Raw genomic sequence first — 25,566 nt, forward strand, 5'->3', positions numbered from 1 at the left:
CAGACACACTCAGATGCTCAGGTGCCCGGAGGAGGTGTCCATAAACACTGAGGGCAGAACACAGTCTCCCGGGGCTGGGAGATGGGCCAGGTGTGACCTGTTTCCAGAGGAGGGTCACCTGTGGGAGGAAAGGGCCTGGGCTCAGGCCCTTTCCAGGAAAACATAGCAATTAATTTTTTAAAGGTTTATTTATTCATGCATACAAGAACTGGGGTACAGGCCAAAGGTTGGGGTGTGGTTGAGAGGATTTACCAGAGGCCAGGACATAGTGGGGAGAAGAACAGGCGGATCTACTGAAACACACTGCTGAGGGGAGCAGCGGGGAGACAGGAGAGGTCTGCCTCACCCAGTGGGTCACTCCCTGGACAGGAATTGAACTCATGCCTTAGTGGCTGGCGACAGCTTCACAGCGCTGAGACTTAACCCTTGTGCCACCAGGGAGGCCCAGCTATTAATTGTATTTCCTGAGTTCGGCTCAGTGAGCCCCTTCTTACCTGTGGTGTTGAACCTGGAACTTCTAGATCTCAGAGAGCCTGGTGAGTGGCGCTTGCTGAGGCCTGCCCCCAACTCTTGCACCCCCTTCGCCTAGCGGGTTGAAACCACAGTGGTCTAAAAGACAGGTGGAGGCGCCCGTGCACGTTCTTCCAGAAAGCTTTCATGGAGACGGGAGTGCTCGAAGACAGTCTCTCACGTTCCAGAGAGCACCGAGGAATTTCATGCCTTGTCTGCAGTGCTTTCCAAGGTCTCTTCCCCTCCGCAGGCGATGGAGCCCCCAAATGTGTCTGCTGTCACTGAGTTTCAGCTGCTGGGGTTCCAGAACCTTCTCGAGTGGCAGTCCCTGCTGTTTGCCATCTTTCTGTTCATCTACGTGCTCACGGTGGTGGGGAACGTCGTCATCATCGCCGTGTCGAGCCATGACCAGCGACTGCACACACCCTTGTACAAGTTCCTCAAGCACCTCTCCTTCCTGGTGGTCTGGTACACCTCCACCTTCGTGCCGCCGCTGCTCGCCGGCCTGCTGGCCAGGGGTCGCGCCATCTCCTTCCCCGCCTGCATGGCCCAGCTCTACTTCTTTGTGTTCTTTGGGGCCACCGAGTGCTTCTTCCTGGCCACAATGGCCTATGACCGCTACCTGGCCATCTGCAGCCCCCTGCACTACCCCCTCCTGATGGGCCCCGAGACCTGCGTCAAGCTGGTGGCCGTCTCCTGTGTGGCCGGGGTGGGCACCGGGGCCCTGCCCTGCCTGATGATCTCCAGGCTGGACTTCTGTGGCCCCAACCGGATCGACCACTTCTTCTGCGACCTGCCCCCCCTGATGCGACTCTCCTGCTCCAGCATCTACCTCACCGGGATGGACATCTTCGCCCTGTCCGTGGCCGTGCTGTGCGTGTGCTTCCTCCTCACCCTCGTGTCCTACGCCTTCATCGTGGCTGCCAACCTCAGGATCCCCTCCACCTCCGGCAGCACCAAGACCTTCTCCACGTGTGGCTCCCACCTGGCCGTTGTCACCATCTACTACGGGACCATGATCTCCATGTACGTGCGCCCCAATTCCCACCTGTCCCCCGAGACCAACAAGATCATTTCTATCTTCTACATCATGGTCACCCCGCTGCTGAACCCCGTCATCTGCAGTCTGAGGAACAAAGACTTCAAAGAGGCTGGCAGGACAGCGATGACGAGGAGGGGCCGCGTCTCCGGCCTCAGAGTGAAGGGCGGCTTCCTGCTCAGGTGAGGCCATTCCAAGGGGCCGGCGCAGCCCGGGCTGCCCGCAGGTGGGGCTGCTTCCCGCGCCGCCCCCCCCCCCCCCCGCACGCGTCGGCCGCCCGCTGCACCTCTGCCCGGGCCCGCTGGCCCCGCCCGCCCTCAGGGGTCCCGCCGTGTGGCCCATCTCTGCGCGTGGCCGGCCCAGCCCGTGCGGCCGGTGGACAGAGGCCGCCTTCAGCCCGCCCGGGCGTCCGCTGCCGCGGGGGAGGCACGTCCGGCCGGCCCCGAGGCAGGCGGCGCTGGGGCTTCCAGACGCCGGACTGGTCAGCAGAGGCGGAGATCCCGGCGTTTGTGGAATGAAATTTTAGGAGAAGAGTCGCGGAGGAAGGGAGGGAGGGCGGGCGGGGGAGGGGCAGTGGCGAGAGACTGATAGGGGGGAGAGCCATGGGAAGGGCGGGGGGTGGCAGGAGGGGGCAGGTGGGGGCGGGGCGGGGCCAGCCGCCGTGGCCCGAGTGGCGCTGTGAGCTGAGGCTGCTGTCCCTGCCGGCCCCTGGACCCGGCCGTCGAGAGCTGCTGCTGGCCGCCGCCCCTGCCTGTCCCCCAGACGCCCTCCCAGGGGTGCCGTCCCCGCGGTGGGCCGGGCGGCCGGAGGCGTCCCTGAGGCGGAGGCTGATGTGCCCGCGGCGCGCCCCCCGCCCCCCCCGCATGTCCGAGCACCGGTTCTTGCGGGCAGCCGCCCAGGCTGGCGCACCGCGGCCAAAGGGCTGTTCCCCAACCCCGCGGGCAGCCGGGAGGCCCAGGTGCAGAAAGGGTGCTGGGCCGCCCTTGGCTCCGGCCCGCTGCCCCGACGCCGGGCCAGGCCCTGGGGGGCAGCGGGAGAGGTGACCCGACTCGAAGGGGAGCCCAGCGGGGGTCTGCGGTCTGTGCCCGCCCCTGCCTGGCGCCGGCCTTGCGGAGCAGACGGGGCTCCCTGCGGGCGAGGCGGGCTGTGGCGGGGCTCCCCGCGGGACGGGTGGTGCTGGGGCTCGGAAATCCCCGGGGTCCCCGGGAACAGGACGCACCCCTGAGCTGAGCTGGGGCCCGGCCGGGCGTCCCGGGCTTGACTGAGCGTGGATCCGGGGCGGGCGTCTGTGCGGACCCGCTGGGCGGGCATGGGGATGGCGGTGGGGAGACCCCCCAGGACAGCGGGGGGCGGGGCAGGCGGATGGGCTGAGGCGCCGCTGGGGGGCGGCAGGACCTGAGCATCAGCTGCCCCTGAGGTCTGCGCCCGCTGGAGCCTCAGCTGCGTGCCCTCTGCGCTCCCCGCCACGGAGCCGGACTTGAGGACTCTGGCGCGTCCCTTAACGCCCGCCCAGGCGCCGCTTCTGCTGGTTTTCCCTGCAGCTCCCCACCCATTGCGTGGAGGGGACCCTGCCTGCCGCGCCCTCCCCCCTTGCGTCCAGTCCTCCGGGCACGTGGCCAGAGGTGGGGGTGTGTGCGGGGAGCCCCAGAGCCCTTTGGAGCGGGGCCTGGGCCTGGGAAGTGAAGCAGCGGGCATAGGGCTCACCTCTCTGGTGTCCCATTCAACCCTCACATCTGGTACTCACAGGACACACCCCCTTCTGCTCACTGGTTCCCCTCACCGCCCCACTGCTCCTGGTGGGACCATCCCCACGGGGACAGACAGAGGCTGCCTGGAAGCCGCGGGGCCCCTCTGGTGTACTCCACGTGCACCAGCGCCTCCTCTGTGGCTCCCCACCCGGGCGCCCTGGAGGGCGAGCAACTAGGTCGCACCCCCTCCGGCCCCATCATCCCCTCCCTAGTGCGCCCTGCTCTGGGGCTCACCTGCGGGGCGCAGCCATGGTTTCACAGTTAAGGGTGGCCCCACGATGGGTCTCAGCCTCCCAGGGCACCCTGCATCACGGGTGCCCCCAGGCGCCCCAAGGAGCCCAGGAAGACCCGGGGCACGCCACAGGCGCTGAGGATGCACCCTGTTCGCCTGATGAGCCCCGGGCCTCACAGGGGCGGTTTGGAAAGGAGGGGCTCCGCACCCCGCTGTCTCCAGCACGCATTCCCTGTGCTCCCTCTGCGTGGGGCGGCTGGGGAGGCTGTGCCCCGGGATGGGGGGCGACCCCGGGGACCCCAGGGGCTTCACAGACACCAGGAGGGCTCCGGGCACACCTGGAAGGCCACCTGCACCGACCCCTGCTCGAGCTGCTGTCCCGGGTCCCCTGGGGGCTCTGGCAGGGCGCGGGGTCCCCAGCCCGGACCGGGCCTGGTGGGCGGCAGCCCCCCCCAGCCCCAGGCCCTCACCCACGCAGGGGACGGGCGAGGCCACCTGACCCAGCCCGGGGAGCCAGGCAGGGAAGCAAGCCCGGGGGGCCAGGCTGCGGCCCCTGGGGGACGGTCCCAGGGGGCCCTGCTGCTGCCCGGGCTTGGCCTCCGCTTTGTGGTCAGCACCGAGCTCCCCTGCCACGGTCACTCCGTCCCCCGAAGACCGTAGTCATCTCCCCGCCCCGGAATCCCTTGCGTCTTCTGTGCCCCTCACTGGCAGACGGGGGGCGTCGCTGCCGCCCCAAACCAGCGCTGGCCCCGACCCGGGGAGGCAGCATCTATGTGGACCTGACTCTGGCCGGGGACCCGGCCTGGTGGGTGCGGAGGCCTGAGGATCCTCCCCCGCCTCGAGTGGGGCCCCGGGCCCCCCACTGCGAGGCCCCCAGATGGCGGGGTGTTGGCACCCTAGCCCCAGCCGTCGGCTCCCCGTGAGGGCGGGGTGGGGGCCCGGGGAGCCCTGGAGGGGCCGAGAGTGCGTCAGGCCCAGCGCCCAGGGATGGCTGGTCCGCGCGGCCGGGGCGCCGCATCTGCCAGACACACGGCTGGGTGCTCTGGGGCCTGGGCCCGGGATTGAGGCGGCACAGAGGGCGCCGGGAGCGGTCCTTTCCTAACCAGGCTGCAGCAGGGTCAGCCCAGGATGCTGGCAGGCGGAGCTGGTTGCGGGTGGGGGGTGCTGCGGGAGCGGAGTGGTGGTAGGGGTGTGGCCTGGAGGTCCAGTGGATTCCAGCCTCAGTCTCTGCAATGACCCGCGCCCTGCGCGTGAGGACACAGGAGGAAGTTCTGCTTCCCGTGTCCCAGCTTCTCGTGGTCAATAATTATCTTCCTTCCCTTTTGGCCTTTGATGCTTTCTGGTGAATTTAAGTTTGTAATATATTTCCTGACCTTCTGGATCAACAGTTGGAATGCACGTCTTCTGGCACATGGAGAATTTATAAAACTGTTGTTATTGACTCCCCAGAACTGTGCTAGCAGCAGGTTACCACGATAAAAAGAAACAGTGATATAAATCTTTTAGTAACCCAAGTAAGAAAACAAATCAGAAATCAACGGTTTTAATTGTGATTAAATGTTTGAATTCATACAACTTTGAGCAGTTAATGTTTTATTAACTTATATATTCTAATTATGTTGTACAAGGTTGGCAAAAATGTTGGCAGTGAAGTGCATGTGTTTAGAATGGTCTGATCCAGTTTCTTGTTCAAGGCACACACTGGAGTCTCATTATGTTCCATAACGTTTATTGACCAGTGGAACAGCATCACAAATTAATATTAACAGAGTCACTTATTGGCACTAAAAAATAAAAAGGCCAATCACTTAACAGCGCAGTAGACCCAGAAGTTCACAGGTCAGGATTCTGCCACTTCTTCTACCGCCCCTGGCTGGTCTCCGGATTTGCCTGGTTCCACCTGGAACTCCCCCAGGCTGGACGGAAGGTCAGCCTGACTCAGCCCTTCCCAGGTGAGTGTCTGAGAGTGACTGAATGTCAGATATCCAATTTGAACTGCGTTTCATCATGAAATATTTGGTGTGAAATTTTCAACTATGGAACGTCACAGACGGGAAAGCAAAGGACGATGCGGTCAGCAGAGAGGAGCTGAGGTCAGACAGCAGCCTCACCCACGGGGTGCTTCACTTCCCAAATGAGATCTTCTTCAAATCCTTGCACGTCTATGAACACACCAAATGATAGTGTTACCTTTTTGTACATAAATCCGACGACTTTTTTCAGTTCAACCTGTTCATAAAAATGCAGACACTCTGTGTGAGATTCCTCTTGATGACCTGCCCGGCCAGGGCATTGTCCTGCCATTCCCACCCGCCCACTCTAGGGGATGAAATAAATGGGGACAACACTCCTGTGAAGTGTAGGGTGAGGTCATGAATGGTATCCATAACACATTTCTGGAAATATTAGATGCAAGGCAGGCTACTAGCTGTCATTTTGTTTTGAACAGATTGTTTCTCAAAAATTCCCACCCAATAATTTTTTGTAATTTTTTTAGTAATTATACTGCACAGGAACTTAACTTTCTTATTTCTGCTGTCCACCAAGCACTGATTGTGTTTATGGTAAATGTGGTGGCACCCACACCAGAGCTTCCAGAAGGGTCTCTGCCACATCAGGTGTGTGGGTCCTACTCTACAGTGGATCACGACTGCTCAGATTCTAACTTGGACCCTACGGCCTTGTTTATGCTGTGAAGGCCTCACTCACTAAGTACAGGGGCCTCTGTCCTACCGTGAACCCTGATCCCACACATGACTGCGAGGGTCGGTGACATTAGAGGGGAAGCCACCTTAGAGACTGGAGATGCTGCCTCAGGGATAACTGAGAAGACAACAGATGAAACTGTTGCTGACAACTGCTGACAACTGCAAAGAAACCCTACCATCTCCTCTCTAAGCTGCGAGCTACAGAATTGGAGAACAGCAGATAGTGGCTGGAAGTTCAGTTATCCCAGTATACACGGAATATCACACGGCACCTAAGATGTAAGAAGAGCAACAACTAAAACTAAGGGTATATGAAGGGAATTTAATATATATTTTATCATTTATTTTATTTAATATTTATTTTATTATTTATTATATTATTAATATGTATTTTACAATTATAAGAATATAGAGTAGTATAATATGAAAATTTAAAATAATTGTAAAGAGTAATGAACTCATCTTCCCTATTATATTTTGGTGAGTCTCCCCTTCAAGAGTCTCCCCACAGCCGACTTCATGGCTTGGTTCCTCAGACTGTATATGATGGGATTAAAGGTGGGGGGCACCACTGTGTAGAACATAGAAATGACCAGGTCAGACATGGACGGGGTCTCTGTGGTTGGCTTCAGTAAAGCAAAGAATCCAGCGGAGAGATACAGCATCACAACCAGCAGGTGGGGAAGGCAGGTGGAGTAGGCCTTGGACTTCCCTTCTTTGGATGGGATCTTCCTGACAGCAGAGAAGATGTGGATGTAGGAAATGACGATGAAAATGAAATAGCAGGTTACAAACACCACACTAATGAGAATGGGGACAATTTCATTCATTAGATTTCCTGAGCAGGAAATAGCCAATAACTGGGGGACATTACAGAAGAACTGGTGGACCACGCTGGACCCGCAGTAGGACAAGGAGAAGGTTCCAGCTGTGTGCATCACAGCATAGAGACCCCCACCCAGCCAGGACACAGCTGTCAGCTGCACACACCTGTCCCTGCTCATGAGGACCTCATAGTGCAGGGGGTGGCAGATGGCAGCATAGCGGTCAAGGCTCATTGCTGTGAGTGTGTGCAGCTCTGTGGTTGTTGTAAAAACCATCGTGAAGACCTGGAGGACACAGCCCGGGAAGGAGATGGAGCTGCTGTGCCTCAGAGAGTTGGCAATGGACTTGGGGACCGTGGCTGAGATGAGGCAGAGGTCCGTGAGGGACAGACTCCTCAGGAAGAAGTACATGGGGGTGTGCAGGTGCCGGTCCAGGGTGGTGATGAGGACGATATGCCCGTTTCCCAGCAGGGTGCACAGGTAGACCAGGGAGAAGAGCAGCGGTTGCAGGAAGCCCAAGGTCCCCTGGGTGGGGAACCCCAGTAGGATGAATTCTGTCACGGCCGTGAGATTGGTCACCCCTGTGGCCGTCATCTGCTTTAAAAAAATAAAGAGGAAGAAAACATTGTCAAATCTTCCAATATTGAACATAAGTGCATTGTCAGCATAGGATAATGATTCAATGTATTTAGCCAGTAATCACTCCTTCTATGTCCCACGGAATCCAGTACCCTCATGTGCTTGTAATGCTGTATTCAACCTTTCATTTCCATCTCCTGTGAGGTGACGTGATGACACTGTCCAAACATGTCCTGAAAATTGTTGAAGGCTTGAAGATTTCCACTGACCCTACAGAACTTTAAGAATTACAATCTCAAACCTCTCAACAACCCCGACTGACTGTCCCTCCCGACTGCTCCAGTCCTGCTGCTCTGGCCTCCTGCCAGGCCCCAGCATCTCTGCCCAGCACACCCCCCAGAGGTTGTCCAGAGAACAGCCCCAGAGGACACGTGACCATACCCAGCCCCTCCCCACCCTGGAGAGCCTGTCCCTGCTCCTCCAGCACAGCCCTGGTCTGGGGAGGCCCCACAGAGACGGGTGTGCAGGGAGATGGGGAGTGCGGGTCCCCGTTTTCCTGCTCCCCAAGAACAGATGCTGTCCTGGAGCTGAATGATCTGGGCTCCGTGTCCCTGAGTGGCATGTCCTGACGCCTCCTCTGTCAGATTCCTGCCACTGTGGCCTCACTGCTGCCTCCTGGTCCATCCCCTCGTCTGCTCATCTCCCTGCCCCTGACTCCCCACGTCTGAGGACCCAGAGACCACATTTCCCACAGAGTCTCCTCTTGGGTCACACCCACACGTCCCTCCTGCGGAATGGGCTCATCCACCCCGGGTCCCTCCTGGCCCCTCTGTCCCCTCAGACTCCTGCACTTCTGTTCAGGGAGGAGGCTGCTCTGGGGCTGAGATGGACGGTCTGTGCATGTGGCTGTCCCTGCCGGTCCTAGGGCCCCAGGTCCCCCAGTGTGGGTTTTTTCCTCCCCCCAGGCCCATGCATGCGTGGGGATGTCTGGACACAGGGCAGCCCTGCCCGCTCTCCTCCTCCCCAATTTCATCCTCTCCTCCCTCCATGGTGTGGCGGAGGGGCAGGCCCTGGGGAGGCAGAATTTTTAAGGCCACATAGTAACATAATTACAACACATTGGTGGAATCTTCCTTATAATTTAATAAAAAACAGGAAAATAAATCATATAACGAGATGGTCCAAGATATAGACATCTTTAGACTGATATCGGTAATGATGACAGAAGCTCTGCATATTCTCTTACTGTACAATAACACTAATGACCCCTGAGTTGTGGAGTTGGGGAAAAAAACCCATGTTCATATCTGTAAAGAGACATTCTTCATCACAATGTAATTCCGTTAATTGTTGTGTTTTTGTACATTGCCCAGAACAACTCAGGGTGCTGAATGTTCAAATGCCAGTTATGAAGCATTAATCATCACATAAACGATGCACCACAATGTTCTGTTCAATCCTTTGAACACTTTAAATTCCAGGAGAGAATATTTCTTCTCGCTGAGACTCATCCAGCATGGTAACGCAGTGGGGCACTGAGAAACTTGTGCACCTTCAGAATTTATTAGTTTTTGTGATTTATAAAATGAATATTTTTATTACTGTGAATTCTCAAATCTAAAATGAAGCTTGAAATCTAAAAACAGTCAATTTTGAATGATTTACACTCTGAAAACTGTTTAAGAACAGAATACCTGCAGTCGGGGGGGGGAGTTCCCGCTGCCGTGTCAAGTCTCTCTCCTGAGGTTGTCCCCATGGCGGGGACAGAGGGTGTCTCAGCCTCTCACTCCATGGCCGGGGCTCGTGGGGAGCCTCTGAGCACTCACAGGATGTTCCGCCCCGTCCTGCGCTGGCTCATGGACCGAGCAGGGCCTCAGGGCTGGGCTATTTGAGCTCTAGAACTGGTGTCCGCATGTTGGACACGGTCCAGATTTCAGCCCTCAGGGACCTTCCTCCAGAGGGAAAGTGTGTGTTTACTTGACTGTGTTAATTGGAGCATCCTGCAGTGCATCTCAGGGAGTAATTATCACACTCAGTGTGCAGATGTGATTTTGTGTCTGGCTCACGCTTCTATGGAAGTGAATAGACAAATCCTCATGTCCAGGTTCCATTCCCCACCTGTCGTGTCCACCGTGTGGGCACCATCAGTCATGACAGTGCTCTGAGTCCCTGTCCAGACAGCTGGACAGTTGCCCAACACCCCCCGTGTGCCCTTCACGGAGAGGACCTGGGGATGTGCATGAGGGGGATGCGGGAAGGCCTGAGGAGGGAGGGAAGGGACACAGAGAGAGGCAGGAGGGACCCCAGGGAGAGGGAGTGGGCGGAAATACAATGAACATCCAGCAGAAGTGAGTGACCATGGGGGTCACCAGCCCTTCGGGAAGAGAAACTTTACTTGTCTCTGAAGTTGTGTATCCTGCGGTTCTTTTCATCCCAGCCCCTGTCCTTGCACTTACATTAAAACTGTTATTAGGTTTGAATAATTTTACTATTAACCTTAACAAAATGGTCTAGAATATTAAGGGTTTCTGCTCATGGTGTCATATGCTTAGGTTTGCTGCATGATGATGGTGACGTCATGCATGGAAACAGGCGTTTACCTGCTTGAGTTTACTCTTCTGTAGGGGCTGGGGCAGGACTTGCTTCTCTCTGCTGTGTGTGTCTGTCTGCTTCTCCCAGCACCATCTCCCCACTTTCCCTGCTCCAGTGCCTGCTCTGGCTCCTGTCTTAGAGTCACTGTCCCTCCTGATGAGGGCGGGTTCCTGGACCTCGTTATATTCCAGTGGTCTGTGATCCGCTTTTCTCCAGCACCATGCTGTTTTGATTATTAAAGCTTTATTGTATGGACTGGAGTCTGAAAGTGTGCTTCTTCCTGTCTCACTCATTTTTCTCAAGACTGTTTGGATAGTTGTCGTCTTTTGTAGTTCCGTATGCAGGCTCATCAGCAGTTGGGGAAGTGAAGTGGCCCCATGATTGTCACTTGCTCTCTGGCCTCAGCTCCTCTCTGCTAACTGCATCCACCTTTGCTGTCCTGTCTGTGACGTCCCACATTTGAATATTTCACACCAAAATATTTCATGATGAAAATGTAGTTCCAATTGGATCTCAGACATTTAAGTCATTCTCACAGAGTTCACCTTGTGAGGACGCTAGTCAGGCCTACCTTGCCTCCAGCCCAGGTGAGACCCATGTGGGCACAAAGTAATAAGGAGGCAGCCAGAAACGGTTAGAAAATGGCAATATCTCCATCTTTGAAAGTGTGGGATGACAACTTCATACTCTTCTTTTTTTTTAACTTCTTATTTTTATTTTTTTTAAGATTTTTTTATTTATTTATACAAGCACTGGGTACAGTCAGAAGCACGGGAGGGTGAGAGAATTCACCAGAGCCTGAGCGGGGAGCAGAGCAGGCTGAAGGACAGAAGTACACTGCCGAGGGGAGCAGCAGGCGGCAGGAGAGGTCTGCGCGCCATGTGCGACCCTCCTCCGGTGGCCGGGGAGCAGCCGGGGATCGAACCGGCACCGCAGAGACTGCGGGCAGCTTTGCAACCCAGCGCACAACCACTACGCCACCGGGAAGGCCCATCCCATAACTTTTATTGACAGTAAACTATGAGAGTATCAAGAATTAATATTAAGAAAGTTACTTTTCATCAGAAAAAACTACACTGCCAATGATTTAAAAGAACAGCAGCACCTCGTTAATCCGAATGTCTAAAGATGGAGATGTTGCCAGTTGTAACTGTTTCTGGCTGCCTCCAAACTGACATTGTGCCCACATGGGCCTCGCCTGGGCTGAAGGCAAAGTCAGCCTGATTAGCACCCTCAGAGTGTGAATGTCTGAGAATGAGTTAAATGTCTGATGTCCAATGGGAGCTACATTTTACCATGAAATATCCTGGGGTGTAATTTTCAAACATTGGTTGTCACAGACGGGACAGCAAAAGTGGATGCAGTCAGCAGAGAGGAGCTGAGGCCAGACAGCAAGTGACAATCATGGGGCCACTTTACTTCCACAATTTAAATCTCCTTCAAATTTTTTGTCTTTACGTCTACACTAAATTATAGTGTTATTTATGATATGTGAATCTGATGAGTTTTCTCGTTTGACCTACTCCCCATTGAATCACAAACACTCTGAGATCCCATAATAATGTGGCCAAAAAGACATTGTCCTCCAATTCCCAGAAATTCTAGGTAATTAAATATATGGGTATAAACACACAAGGAAAGTGTGGCATGCTGTTGTGGATGCCCTGACTCAACTGTCTCTTCAAATACTAGAACATGGTTCAGTCCACTAGCTATTATTTTGTTTTTACCATTATAGATTCCTAAGTTCCTTTATTGTTTCTTGAAAAACTCTACCCAATGTATCTTAGTAAATTTTTAGTTATTATGCTGCACATGAAAGTAATCGCTTTCACAGCCACTGTCTTATTTCTGGTGTCCACCATGCACTGAGTAAGTTTATGGTAAATGCCAGCGGCACCCACACCAGAGCTTCCAGGGGGGTCTCTACCCAGTCATTTGTGTGGGTCTTTGTCCACATAAGTTCATGACTACTCAGATTCCAACTTGGACCAAAGGCCTTATTTATGCTGTGAAGGCCTCTAAGTACAGAGGCCTCTGTCCTATGCATGGCCCCTGATACCACGAGGGTCAGTGACATGAAAGGGGAAGCCGCCTTAGAGACTGGAGATACTGCCCAGTGAGAGAACTTCTGCTGACCACTGAGATGAAACCCAACCATTGCCTCTCTCAGCCCGGAGCACAGAATGGAGAACAGCAGGCAGTGGCTGAAGCTCAGTGACCTCCATCATCCAGCGAATATCAAAGTGCAACTAAGTTAAAAAGAGGAACAATCAATGCTAGTAAGACTATATGAGCAGCAGAATATATGAAGTCATCGTAAATGTATTTGAAAAAAGAGCATATATTTTTAAATTTTACAATGGAATTATATGAACTTAGAAAAACATAAAGGCCAGCATTATGTGAAATTTTATAATAAGTGTCTCATAATGGAGTCATGAAGTCATCTTCTCTATTACATTTTGTTGAGTCTCCCCTTCATCAGTCTCTCCACCCCCGACTTCATGGCTTGGTTCCTCAGACTGTATATGATGGGATTAAAGGTGGGAGGCACCACCGTGTAGAACTTAGAAATGACCAGGTCAGACATGGATGGGGTCCCTGAGGTCGGCTACAGATAAGCAAAGAATCCAGTGGAGACAAACAGCACTACAACCAGCAGGTGGGGAAGGCATGTGGAGTATGCTTTGGCCTTCCCTTCTGTGGATGGGATCTTCCTGACAGCAGAGAAGATGTGGACATAGGAAATGATGAAAATAAAACAAGAGAAATCCATCACCACACTAATGAGAATGGGGACAAGTTAGTTCATTAAATTTCCTGAGCAGGAAATAGCCATTGTTTGGGGGATGTCACAGAAGAACTGGTGGACCAGGTTGGACCCACAGTAGGACAAGGACAAGGTTCCAGCTGTGTTCATCACAGCATAGAGACCCCCACCCAGCCAGGACTCAGCTGTCAGCTACAAACACCTGTCCCTGCTCATGATGACCTCATAGTGCAGGGAGTGGCAGATGGCAGCATAGCGGTCAAGGCTCATCACTGTGAGTAGGGTCAGCTCTGCACCTGCTGACAAATCCAGCATAAAGACCTGGAAGACACAGCCCGGTAAGGAGATGGAGCTGCTGTGCCTCAGAGTTGGCAATGGACTTGGGGACCGTGGCTGAGATGAGGCAGAGGTCCATGAAGGACAGACTCCTCAGGAAGAAGTACATGGGGGACTGGAGGTGCCGGTTCAGGGTGGTGATGAGGATGTTGAGCCCGTTCCCCAACAGGGTGCACAGGTAGACCAGGGACAAGAGCAGCGGGTGCAAGAAGCCCATTGTCCCCTGGGTGGGGAACCCCAGGAGGACGAATTCTGTCACAGCTGTGAGATTGGTCACCTCTGGAGTCAACATCCGTATAAATAAAAATGAGGAAAATAACATTGTCATATCTTCCAATATTGGACACAAAATGGGTTATCAACATATACATATTTTATCTCATGTGATTGTGCTTTATTGCGTGGACTGCAGTCTGAAACTGTGCTTCTTCCTGTCTTACTCATTTTTGTCAAGACTGTTTGGATATTTGGCTTCCTTTGTAGTTCCATACGCAGGCTCATCAGCAGTTTGCTCAGGGTAGGCGTGTCCAGAGCCGGCTCCGGTGGGTCTGACGTTGCCTGCCCTGGGCACTTCAGGGTATCTGGGCCGGGATGCAGGCACCTCACTGGCCTGCTGAGACATGGGTCCAACAGCTGCATCTGGGCTCGGAGCCACCATGATGACAGGGAGTGCCCTGGGTCTGCTCTCTTGTGGCTCATACCAGGCTGGGTACACCTGGCACGTCAATCCAGGACTAGTGCCCAGGCAAGCCACCGTGCCCTGGACTGCACCTGTCGGGCAGGGCCCCTGGAACACCGAGACTGGACAGAAGGACACTGAGGACTCACGGAGGCTGAGGAACTCCAGTCACTCAAGGCCAGCTCTGAGGTCAGTGGGTGGCGTGACCTCGGGGGATGCCCTCCAGCAGCAGGAGGCCCAGAGCTTTGCCCTTGGTCTCTGCCAGATCTGCTTCCTCCCGCTTCTGCCCACGGGTCTGACATGAGGTGCAGGTCACTGTCCTCCTGCCCGTGTCCGAGAGTCCACCTGCCCCACCGAGGCATTGTTACTTTCTCTTCACCGCCTCTCAGTGTGGAATGGTCAGTGTCTCCTCCCTGGGACTCCCGGTGGGCACGGGCATGTCATTCTCCCTGCCTGTTCCACAGTGGCCACTTTTTTGAGTCCGTTCCTGAGGACACCACCCGCCACCCCCTCTGTTGTGTCCTTGACCAGGCGAGTGGCCCTGAGAGTGGGCGCCTTGGGGACACACTGGCCATCGGGGTCGGCGCCTTCTGCGGCTCCCTCTCCCTTCCCAGCTGAGGTTTGGTCTGAGGAGGGACACTGTGGTGCCTCCCTCCTGCCGGGCTCCTGTCCTGGCCCTGGCGCGTCTGTCTTTGCTGTTCCCATGTGCCACGTGCTCTGAGGCATGGGCACCAACTGGCCCCGCCGGGGACAAGCCCATGGACTCCTGATGCGGTGCCGGGACCTGTCCCTCCGCCCTGGCGAGTGCGCCACGGGCTCAGGCACCGGAGACCACACCCCGGGCTCTGCCCAGCTGCCGTCTCAGACCCTGGGGCCAGGCCCAAGCCGGCAGCCGTCCAGGGAGCACAGCCGGCCCCAGCGCGCTCGGGAGGAAGAGAATGTGCACATTGTCTGTTGGCTTGTGAGCAAGTTTCTCCCTGATGGATGCGAGAGTGTGGGAGATGCAGTTAGGGTCCCGCATGTTCTGCCTTTAGCTCCTTTGTCTTGTAAATACACCCTGCCATAAAGAAAATGTCTTCCATTTTTTCTTATGTGTTGTTCGTGTGACAGAGGAATGATCCGCCAGCTGCTCTGAGATGATGGGGCCGGGACGAGGCCCACCCGAGTCTGTGCAGGCCGCGCTTCGGGGCTATGGGTGGGGCCCCTCACTTCCCTGACACGCATGGGTGCCGTGAGCTTGGTGTGGGGGGGCCCAGGGTAAGGGGTCGGGGGCAGCGGGCACACCATGAGCTGGCAGACCCGGGCCAGCACCCAGAGGCCGGCAGGGGCGTTGCCTCCGACCTCGGAGTGCGGTGGGCAGCCTGCGGCCCCCAAGGCTCACCTGTGTCTCCCCGGGGCATGGTGATTGTGAGCACTGTGTGATCAGTGGTTTCTCAAGTCACCTTTGACCAGTGACCGTCCACAATGACTGACTGTGTCCCGGGATACCTCCCGGAGCCGAGCCCCCTGGGACAGGACATCCCCTTATCTCCTGCTCAGCAGGTGGCCCGGGCAGCAGGGCAGGTGCAGTCAGCGCCCAGGCGGAGTGTCCTTTAGGGTCTCCGGGAGAAGATACAGGGTCAGGGGGCTGGGGAGCTGCTCTTGGGGTTAACTGGGAACCTGCATGGTCACCGAGACTCTTGTCGTGTCTCGGCCAATGAGGGAATGTCCGTCCTTCCCACTGTCCTGGCTGGGCAGCGTCCAGCCCTGGGTGCCCAAGAGTGAGTCGCAGAAGCAGACTCAGGTGCTCTGTCTCCTGGGAGGCCTCGGAGACAGCGGGACAGCGAGTGGGATGTTTGAAGAGGATCAATTTGCAACAGTCAGACGCTGCAGGAAATCACCTGGCAGAACCAATTCAGGGGACTCAGATTCTATCCAATATTAAAATCTAAAACAAGCATCAGGAATAAGGAGACTTTATGCAGCACGAGCCGGCCCCTCTGACTACAGAGGCACGTTCACGTCCAGCAGGTGTGAGGCAGGTGGATGCGCTCAGGAGCCAAGATGGTTTCAACCTGAATAAAAGGTGTGAGAGGCTTCGGACTCCTGAACTCCCCCAGGAAAATGTCTCTGGGGGTCTGTCCACCGTGTTGAAATGGGGTGTCTCTTTCTGTGCTGGGTTTGCAGGTTTTGTGTACTTTGGACACTCGCCCTTGTCAGGTGTGTGATGTGCACAATTTCCTCCCAGTGCAGGGGCCCATTTTGGGGATGTCTTTTCTGAGGCACAGAAGCTCTCTAGTGTGGGGGGTCACTTGTTCCTACGTGCTCTTCTTCCCTGGTCCTTGGCGTGTGTCCCCAAGCTCATCTGTGGGGTGACTGTGCAGTGGGCAGCACCTGTGTGTTCCTTTGTCTAATGCAAATATTTAACCCATTCCAAATTGTTCTAATAATAAGGAAAATAGAAATCCAAACTGTTGTCACCTGTGAGAAGGGACCAATCCAGAGACTGGACCCAGCAAAAAGGTGAGGGAGGGAGAGAAAAGGCCTCTCACCTCTGCTGGGAATGGCGTGGAGACGTCTTCAGACACTAACAACAGGAAAACCACAGGATGGAGCCACCTCATCCGGGTATTTGTCCCAGATGCGCAGACTCTACAGTGCAGACCACGCACACCTGTGTTCCCAGCAGCACCGTCCACCGTTGCCAGTCGTTTTCCCAACCCAAGTGCCGTGGACAGAGGAGTGAATAAAGAATGTGGATCCACACTCCATGGAATTTGCATGGCTATTAAAGAGGTGTACTAGTGTCCTTAGGGACCAAAGTGGACCTGGAGTGGGTATGCCAGCTAGATAAGTCAAAAAGTGAAAGATATTGGCTGGTCTCACTCATTTATGGATTATAATATAAAAAGCCAACAATTAAAAAATTATAGTGGCAAACAGCAAAATGAAAAGTTGGACTAAGTGAAAAAATTTGTTCTTTCCCCAATAGAACAGGGGAGGAGATAGGAGTGTGGACAGATGGGCCAGTCACTGCAGGGCATTTAGTAGATTCTGAGTGACACTGGTGCATGTGGGGGAGTGAAGAGGGACCCACGGTGAAAACAGTAAAAGTGAAAATGAGTGTTCTCCTTGATAAGAACAAATAACAAATTAGCGTGATGTTGGGATGAAACACTCATGGAAAGATCCCTTCTCACAGACACTCACTGGATTTGTTCAAGGAAAAACAGAAAATACATACACAGGATTCTGACCGGGGAATGACATCATATCCCACATGGATGGGGACTGTGATCTCATGTGTATTTTTTAAAGATTTATTTATTTATACAAGAACTAGGGTACAGTCAGTGGTGCAGGAGGGTGAGAGAATTCACCAGAGACAGTGGGGAGCAGAACAGGCAGATGGACTGAAGACACTGCTGAGGGGAGCAGCAGGCAAGACAGGAGAGGTCTGCTGTGCCATGTGTGTAGCTCCCTGGCTGGCCGGGTATCGAACTTGTGCTACAGAGGCTGCACACTGCATCACAGCACGGCGCTCAACCCACTGTGCCTCCAGGGAGGCCATGTGCTCTCATGCTATCACTTACAACAATATTACTGTGAGTGATTTTCTAGCTCAGGTTTCATTCTGAAATTTGAATGGATGAGTCATATCTTGTGATTAACTAAATTTTATTATCACAAATAGTTTCATGGACAAAATGTGCTCATCGGTCAGGAGAGTGACCTGCTCCCGAAGAGGAGCAACATCACCCACAGCTCACATTCTCAGTGTTCGGGAACAATATGACCTCACTTCCGTATGTGCAGTGCAGGTGTGTAGGATTATAAAAACATTCCAACTATGTTTTGCTTTAGTTTGAATAACATTTTACATAATAAAAACTAATATTGTTCCAAAGTGGAAGAAAAGTGAACTTAAGTGTGATCTACAAGAAACTGGAGAAGACCAGATAGAGGATCAAGATACAATCTGGAAAAGTAAGGGAACCTAAAAATCAACACAATGCCAAGTTACAGATTAAAAACTTTTAAGGAAAAACGCAGTTCTTCACAGATAATTTATCTAACTTTACTTTTGAAAACACCACATTGAGGGGTGCAGTCACGTTGGCATCCAAACAGGCATCACAGAAATTAACATTCCATCCATTCCAGGATTCACTCATAGATTCCTACTAACCAAAGAAGCATCAATCCTTCCACCTCTGGCAGATCAGGTGGGGTTTCCTTTGTCCTTTGAGCAGGAACAGGAACTTCTCCTAGAGGAAGACTCCCCGTGAGGACTGATGAGGGATGAGGGTCCACTCAACCTCTCCCCCGCCATCAACGAGGACAAGGCCCTGGTGGAGACACACTCAGGCTGTGGGAACCGAGCCCCAAGACTGGGTCCCGTGGCCATGTGGTCCTGAGGACAGACCCCTTTACCACTGCTCATGTTATGTAAATGTTGGTGAATGTGAGTTCTAGAACATTCTTTCTACACCAAATACAAATTCATAACCATGAGCTGGATTCAGTTTATGAACATCACACAGGGAGGGCTTGTGGGAAGGATTGAAACATTTTAGGAAACCGGAGTATAGTGAGGATTATGAGAATATGGATTTGTGACAAGAGAATAATCCTAACACAAGAAATCTATACTTATATAGATTTACATGATGACTTATGTAGATGACATGATGACTATACTTATATAGTCTTACATGATGACATGTAAGACTAAGAGGGGAAAAGCTGAATTAATGAGGGGCTATAATTATAGATTGTGATATCTCACATCTTGGAGAATTGGCCCTTCACCAGTCTCACCACAGCCGGCTTCATGGTTTGGTTCCTCAGACTGTATATGACGGGATTAAAGGTGGGGAGCACCATCGCGTAGAACATAAAAATGACCAGTTCAGACATGGACGGGGTCCCTGAGGTTGGATTTAGATTAGCAAAGCATGCAGTGGAGAGAAACAGCACCACAACCAGCAGGTGGGGAAGGCAGATGGAATAGACTTTGGCCTTCCCTTCTGGGGATGGGATCTTCCTGACAGCAGAGAAGATGTGCACGGAGGAAATGACAATAAAAATAAAAGAACAGTTACCCCAAACCACACTAAAGAGAATGGGGACAGGTTTGTTCATCAGATTTCCTGAGCAGGAAATAGCCAATAACTGTGGGATGTCACAGAAGAACTGGGGGACCACGTTGGACCCACAGTAGGACAAGGAGAAGGTTCCAGCTGTGGGCATCACAGCATAGAGACCCCCACCCAGCCAGGACACAGCTGTCAGGTGCACACACCTGTCCCTGCTCATGATGACCTCATAGTGCATGGGGTGGCAGATGGCAGCATAGCGGTCAAGGCTCATCACCATGAGCAGGGTCAACTCTGCACCTGCTGAAATAACCATCGTGAAGACCTGGAGGACACAGCCCGGGAAGGAGATGGAGCTGCTGAGCCTCAGAGAGTTGGCAATGGACTTGGGGACCGTGGCTGAGATGAGGCAGAGGTCTGAGAAGGACAGACTCCTCAGGAAGAAGTACATGGGGGTGTGGAGATGCCAGTCCAGGGTGGTGATGAGGAAGATGAGCCCGTTCCTCAGCAGGGCGCACTGGTAGACCAGGGAGAAGAGCAGCTGGTGCAAGAAGCCCATTGTCCCCTGGGTGGGGAACCCCAGGAGGACGAATTCGGTCACAGCCGTGAGACTGGTCACAAATGGAGACATCATCGGTACCAAAAAAAGAGGAAGAAAACACTGTCATATCTTCCAATGTTGAACATAAAATGGGTTATCAACATATAGCAATCACACAATCTAGTTATGCTTATTGTTATCTGACCAAATTTATATTTTATCTCATGGGAATGCACTATTGATGTATTATCCAAACATGTGTCCATAAATTTGTGAAGAAATGAATTTTTAAATGACCATGATAAATCCTGAATATCAGATCCCTCGATAAACTGAATTGACAAACCACCCCTTCCCAGTCATTCCAGAGCCGCGGCTCCCTCTCCTGCCAGGCCCCAGCATCTCCGCCCAGCATACCTCCCAGAGGTTGTCCAGGGCACAGCCCCAGAGGACACATGACCATGCCCAGCACCTCCCCACCCTGGAGACCCTGTCCCTGCTCCTCCAGCACAGCCCTGGTCTGGGGAGGCCCCACAGAGACGGGTGTGCAGGGAGGTGCGGTGTGCAGGTCCCTGTTTTCCTGCTCCCCAGGACCGGACGCTTTCCTGGAACTGAATGATCTGGGCTCGGCGTGCCCGTGCATTGTGTCCTGACACCTCCTCTGTCAGATTCCTGCCCCTGTGGTCTCACTGCTGCCTCCTGGTCCATCCCCTTGTCCCCTCATCTCCCTGCCCCTGACTCCCCACATCTGAGGACCCAGAGACCACGTTTCCCACAAAGTCTCCTCCTGGTCACACCCACACGTCCCTCCTGCAGGATGGGCTCGTCTACCCACGGGTCCCTCCCAGCCCCTCTGTCCCCCTCATACTCATGCACATCTGTGCAGGTAGGAGGCCGCTCCGGGGCTGAGCCGGACTCTCTGTGCATGTGGCTGTCCCTGCTGGTCCCAGGGCCCCGGGTCTATCAGTGCGGGTTTGTTCCTCCCCCAGGCCTGTGAGTGAGTGGGGACGTCTGGACACAGGCAGCCCTGCCCTCTCTCCCTCCCCAATCTCACCCTCCCCCCCCTCTGTGGGGTGACACAGGGACAGACCTTGGGGAGGCAGGATTTTTAGGAGAATATTGTAATATATAATTATTGCCACACATTGGTGGGAATAATCCCAGAAATTTCATGAAAATACAAAAATAAATCAGGGTACTTGGTGGTGAAAAATGTTGACATCTTTTGTGTGACCTTAAATACATATTTAAAATGGATAAAATAATGTGACATATCTCCTCCAGGCCCTGTGTAAATACTGTGACTCATTTTACAATTACACTGACAATCCCTGAGTGTGGAGTTGGGGAAAAATCCCAAGTTCATGTCCACAAATAGACAGATGTCAGCGCCACCATCATGTTGGTGCCAGAGCCTTTAAGATGTCAACATGTCGCTGACAAGTTACTGAATTTCTACCTGACTCATATCTGTCATCATGTTCAGGAAAAAAGGCATAACATTCTGAATCGAACAATAAGTGTAATTTTTAATTCCCTCTGGAATGTCTTCTTCACCATCCAGTTTTATTGATTGCTGAGATTTTATTCAGCGCCCAGAACACACTGAGTGTGCTGGTGCTCTCCCAGGTGTGCGGCAGAAATTGTCACGTCTCCGAGAAGTCACAATCTTCTAATATGCTCAGTGCATTAAAAGTCAGTATCTTTGACCATTGTAAATTACAAGAGAATGTGTTTTCTCTCACCGAGTCCCACCCAGGCTGACAGGGCAGTGGGACATAATGACTTGGACCCTGTCAGCATCAGTTGTTGTGATTTACAAAGTGAATAATTTATCTGTGGCACGTTCTCCAGTCTAAAAGGAGGCGTGACATCTGAAAACTCTCAAGTGTGAGTGGATTCTCCCCTGCAAACGGCTGGGGGCAGATACCTGCAGTCTGGGGGGGAAGTTCCCTCTGCCGTGTCGAGTGTCTGTCCTGAGGTTGTCCCCGTGGCAGGACAGAGGGCGTCCCGGCCTCTCACTCCATGGTAGGGGCTCTTAGGGAGCCTCTGAGCAATCACAGGATGTGACACCCCATCCTGCACCACCTCATGGACAGATCAGGGCCTCAGGGCTGGGCTATTTGAGTTCTGGAGCTGGCGTCCGCGTGTTGGACACTGTCCAAGATCCATCCATCAAGTGACTTTACTCCAGAGGGACTGTCTTAATTGGCGTCGTCTTGTGGCGCATCCCAGTGATCATTAGTGCCCTGAGTGTGTCAGAGGCGATTTCCTTAGTTTTTACCCCTGTGTGGCCAGGACCTGGTCCTCCCTCAGGCCCATCATCCCCTGACCTCCGCGGGGACCAGGGTGGCCCCCTAGTCAGAGCCAGGATGAGCCCGGTTACAGGGAGCATGAAAGTTGCCACCACCCCCAAGCGCCCTCCTGGGTGTAGCAGGTGTTGGGCGATGTGCTGGCGGGGCAGGAGGGGCCGAGTGGGGGACAGGGCAAGCAGGACAATGAACAGACACCCTGGACCTGGCGGAGATGGGGCAAAGGCTGGATACCCTGAAGTGTGAGTTGTTGGTGCCACAACAAGATCCCTGTCCTGATGCTCCTGCCGGGCCCTCTAGTGCCTGAGAGTCTTACTTGCTGCTGACCTAGCGAGGATGTTGCATTCACGTGAACAATTCGGGTCCCACGTTCGGGTGGACATGGCCAGGCTGGGGTCCCATGGGGGGCCGAAGGAGGGCAAGGCGGGGATCCGGGGGTCCATGTCGCCCTGTGTGTCCAGGCCGCCACCTCAGCTGCCCATGCCTGGGCCAGCAGCCGGGGGGCCCCATGGGCAGCCGTGCAGAGGGAAGACAGGGCTCAGGGTCACTGAGGCACGCAGATTGCAAGCAGCCTCCTCCAGATGAGGGGCCGGCAGAAATCTCTCTATGGCATTGGAGCCAACCGGACAGTGGTCACCATGGAGCTGGCTGACCAGGTTAGCTGCCCGGGGAGGAGGGACCCGGAGTGACCAAAGTCCGTTTCCTCCCCTGATGGGAAGTGACCCCTTCATGTGCGGTCCCGGCTGGGCCTGCAGGACAAGAGGACACACAGGACAAGTGGACACACAGGTCAAGTCCCTGAACCTCCCCGATGGTGTTCACCTTTGACTGAAATGTGTATGTTTGTACCCAAAGGGCTCTGCGAGGTGGACATGGCCCCGAGGACATTGTGGGGGCCAGGGTGGGGGTCATGGGGCATACGCCCAAAGCCCGGTGCTGGCCAAGGTCAGGGTAAGGGACGTGCACTGCCCAGCATGGGTGGGCCGTGGCCGCAGACAGGAGGGTGCCTGGCGCTTCACCCAACTCCAGGGATCCCCACGTGCACCTTTAGTAGTACAGACACTGTGGCCCCATTCGCCTACCGGTGTTCCTTCATGACCCCCCCTTGTCCTCACGGTCAACACATGTCCAGCCCAGGGGAATCTTGCCTCTGGGCACTGTGACCCCCAATGCTCTGGACCCCCAATACCACCTGGGAGTTGACACCCACTTCCTCCTGCTCTGCCTGCGTGGTAGGGGCAGGCGGGGTTAGCACCAAGCAGAGTGTTCTCTTGGCCTCTGGGAGAAGGTCATTGGGGGCTGGAGGGCCTGGGGTGCTGTTCGCAGGGGTCGGGGGGGATCCTGCGTCCTCACTTAAACTCTTCTGGTTGAAACTCCTCAGCCCATGAAGAGAATGGTCAGTCCTTCCTGCTCACCCCGGCTCAGAAAGCTTCTCAGCCCAGGAGCACATCCCCACATTTAATCTCTCCAGATACAGACTCGAGTGTGCCCACCTTGTGGACCCCAGTGTCCAGCACCTGCTGAGTGAAGGGGACATGGTGGAAAGTGTGGGCTAAGTGTGAGTAGGACATGAAGAAACACATCCATGCGGGGGCCAGAACATGCCAGCGAGCTCGAAGCAGGGTCTGGAGCCTGAATCCACCTGCCCATGACTCTGCAGGCACCGGGCGTCCTCCTTAGAGACTGTCCACCTAGGCTTTGGCCCGTCTCTCGACTGAGGTGCTACTCCCTGTTGTGGTGGGGACACACGTGTGTGGATGGACACTCGCCCTTGTCAGGTGTGTGGGGTGCACATGGCTTGTCCCCCCGCAGGGCCTGTGCTCACAGCTGTTTGAGGCCCAGGAGCGCTCTAGTGTGGGGGGGCCACTTGTTTATTACCCTTGGGGTTCCCTGTCCTTGAATTGTGGAGGCAGGAAGGTGTTCACGTGGGTGGTCCATGGAGTGTGAGGGTGCACCGCACACAAAGAGGGGCAGATATGAAGCCCCAAAACAGAGAGCAAATATGTGACAAATGGCAATTATTACCATGACCCCACAAGAGCAACAAGTGTCTTAAAAATTATAAAACTTAATTGATGAAACGTAGTTCTTCAAGAATAGTTCACATTAAAAAAAACACGCTTTCGAAGGACTGTAATCAAATCAGAACGCCATATAAATGACCATGAAACAGAGGTTTCTTTTTTATTTTTAATATTTTTTATATATTTTTACATCATTCTTCATTTTTTGCACAATGTATGCTTTCTCATCTCAGGTGTCGTCCCTGTGAGATCCCAGCACCCACCCACCTGCGAACATCACTGCAGTGCCCTGTGCCGTTCCCACCCATTTTGATCCTGCTCCCTTGTCCCCATTGTAGTGTGTCTGGTTCATAGTCACCTGTTGGTGTTGATTTTTACTTCATTATAATTACTTTTTTTTTCCTGTTCTCTTATTTGGATCCTCTACGTTGCTACTATGAGTGAGACCATCTGGTATTTTTCTGTTTCTGTCTGGCTTATTTCACTGAGCATGATCCCTTCCAGCTCCATCTGTGTTGCTGTGAATGCCACAAATTTATCTTTTTGATTGCTGAGTAATATTCCATTGTGTGAATAGACCACATCTTCCTGATCCAGTCGTCGATGAGGGGGAATCCAATATGGAGAAAATAGAACTCTCCTGCAGTGTTGGTGGGAGTATGAGCTTGTCGAACCACTATGGAGAGCTGTGTGGAGATTCCTCACACTGATAAAAATGGAGCTTCCATATGAAGCAGCAATCCCAGTCCTAGGGATCTACCCGAAGGACATAAACATGATAATTCAAAAGGACGCCTGTACCACTAGTTTATTGCAGCACTGTTTACAATAGGTAGGCTACGGAAACACCCCAGATTCAGGTTGTTTAGGACAATTCCACCCATCTGTGGGAGATTCATTTCAAGAGCAATTCCTACTTGACTTTTGAACAGAAGAATGAATCTCTCTTGGAGGATGTTGCCCCATTATGAATCGTGAGTGTTGGGAGGCCCCACTTTCTGTCTCCCATTCCCTCCCCTCCACAAGGCGGGGTCCTCAGTGGAGACACACACAGGGGCTGTGGGTACCGAGTGCCCAGACCTGGGTTCACGTGACTGTGTACTTCCAAGGACAAACCCCCTTTACAACTGCTTGATTTCACGTAAATCAGGTTGGAGATGAGTGAGTTCTATCTAGAACATTCTTTCACATACCAGCCATAATATTTTAAAAACTGGGATTCATATACTGAATGTCACACAGATTTGAGTTTTGAAAAATGGCTGCATTATTTTAGGAAATATATTTTTGAAGATTTATTTATTTACACAAGCACTGGGGACAGTCAGAAGCGCAGGAGGGTAAGATAATTCACCAGAGGCAGAGCAGGGAACAGACCAGGCCGAGTGATTAAATACACTATTGAGGGGAGCAGCGGACACAGCAGGAGAGGTCTGCTTGCCATGTGGGACCCTCACTGGCGACTGGGGATCGAACTAGCACTCCAGAGCCTGTGGGCAGCTTCACAATGTAGTGCTCAACCTTTGTGCCGCCTGGGAGGCCCAGGAAATATATTTTTGAAGAATAGAAAAATGTTAAAATTTGTCAAAGG

General features: G+C 53.5%; 2 protein-coding genes across 2 annotated transcripts; one reads left to right on the top strand and one right to left on the bottom strand.

Annotated features, from left to right (window-relative positions):
- Window positions 1-763: 763 nt before the first annotated feature.
- LOC311176205 (olfactory receptor 11L1-like) lies at window positions 764-4,452 on the top strand (the record flags this gene model as incomplete). The annotated part of the gene is made up of 3 exons (XM_084241502.1): window positions 764-1,731; window positions 2,312-2,507; window positions 4,183-4,452. The coding sequence occupies 3 exons, from the start codon at window positions 764-766 to the stop codon at window positions 4,450-4,452; spliced, it is 1,434 nt and encodes a 477-aa protein (XP_084097628.1).
- A 195-nt stretch (window positions 4,453-4,647) lies between these two features.
- LOC311176206 (olfactory receptor 14A16-like) lies at window positions 4,648-22,394 on the bottom strand (the record flags this gene model as incomplete). Its single annotated transcript, XM_084241503.1, has 4 exons — window positions 4,648-4,693; window positions 6,898-7,586; window positions 22,026-22,156; window positions 22,268-22,394. The coding sequence occupies 4 exons, from the start codon at window positions 22,392-22,394 to the stop codon at window positions 4,648-4,650; spliced, it is 993 nt and encodes a 330-aa protein (XP_084097629.1).
- Window positions 22,395-25,566: the final 3,172 nt, after the last annotated feature.

The sequence above is a fragment of the Talpa europaea genome, assembly GCF_964194135.1.
Source record: "Talpa europaea genome assembly, chromosome: 8".
In the NCBI taxonomy this organism is placed as follows: domain Eukaryota; kingdom Metazoa; phylum Chordata; class Mammalia; order Eulipotyphla; family Talpidae; genus Talpa; species Talpa europaea.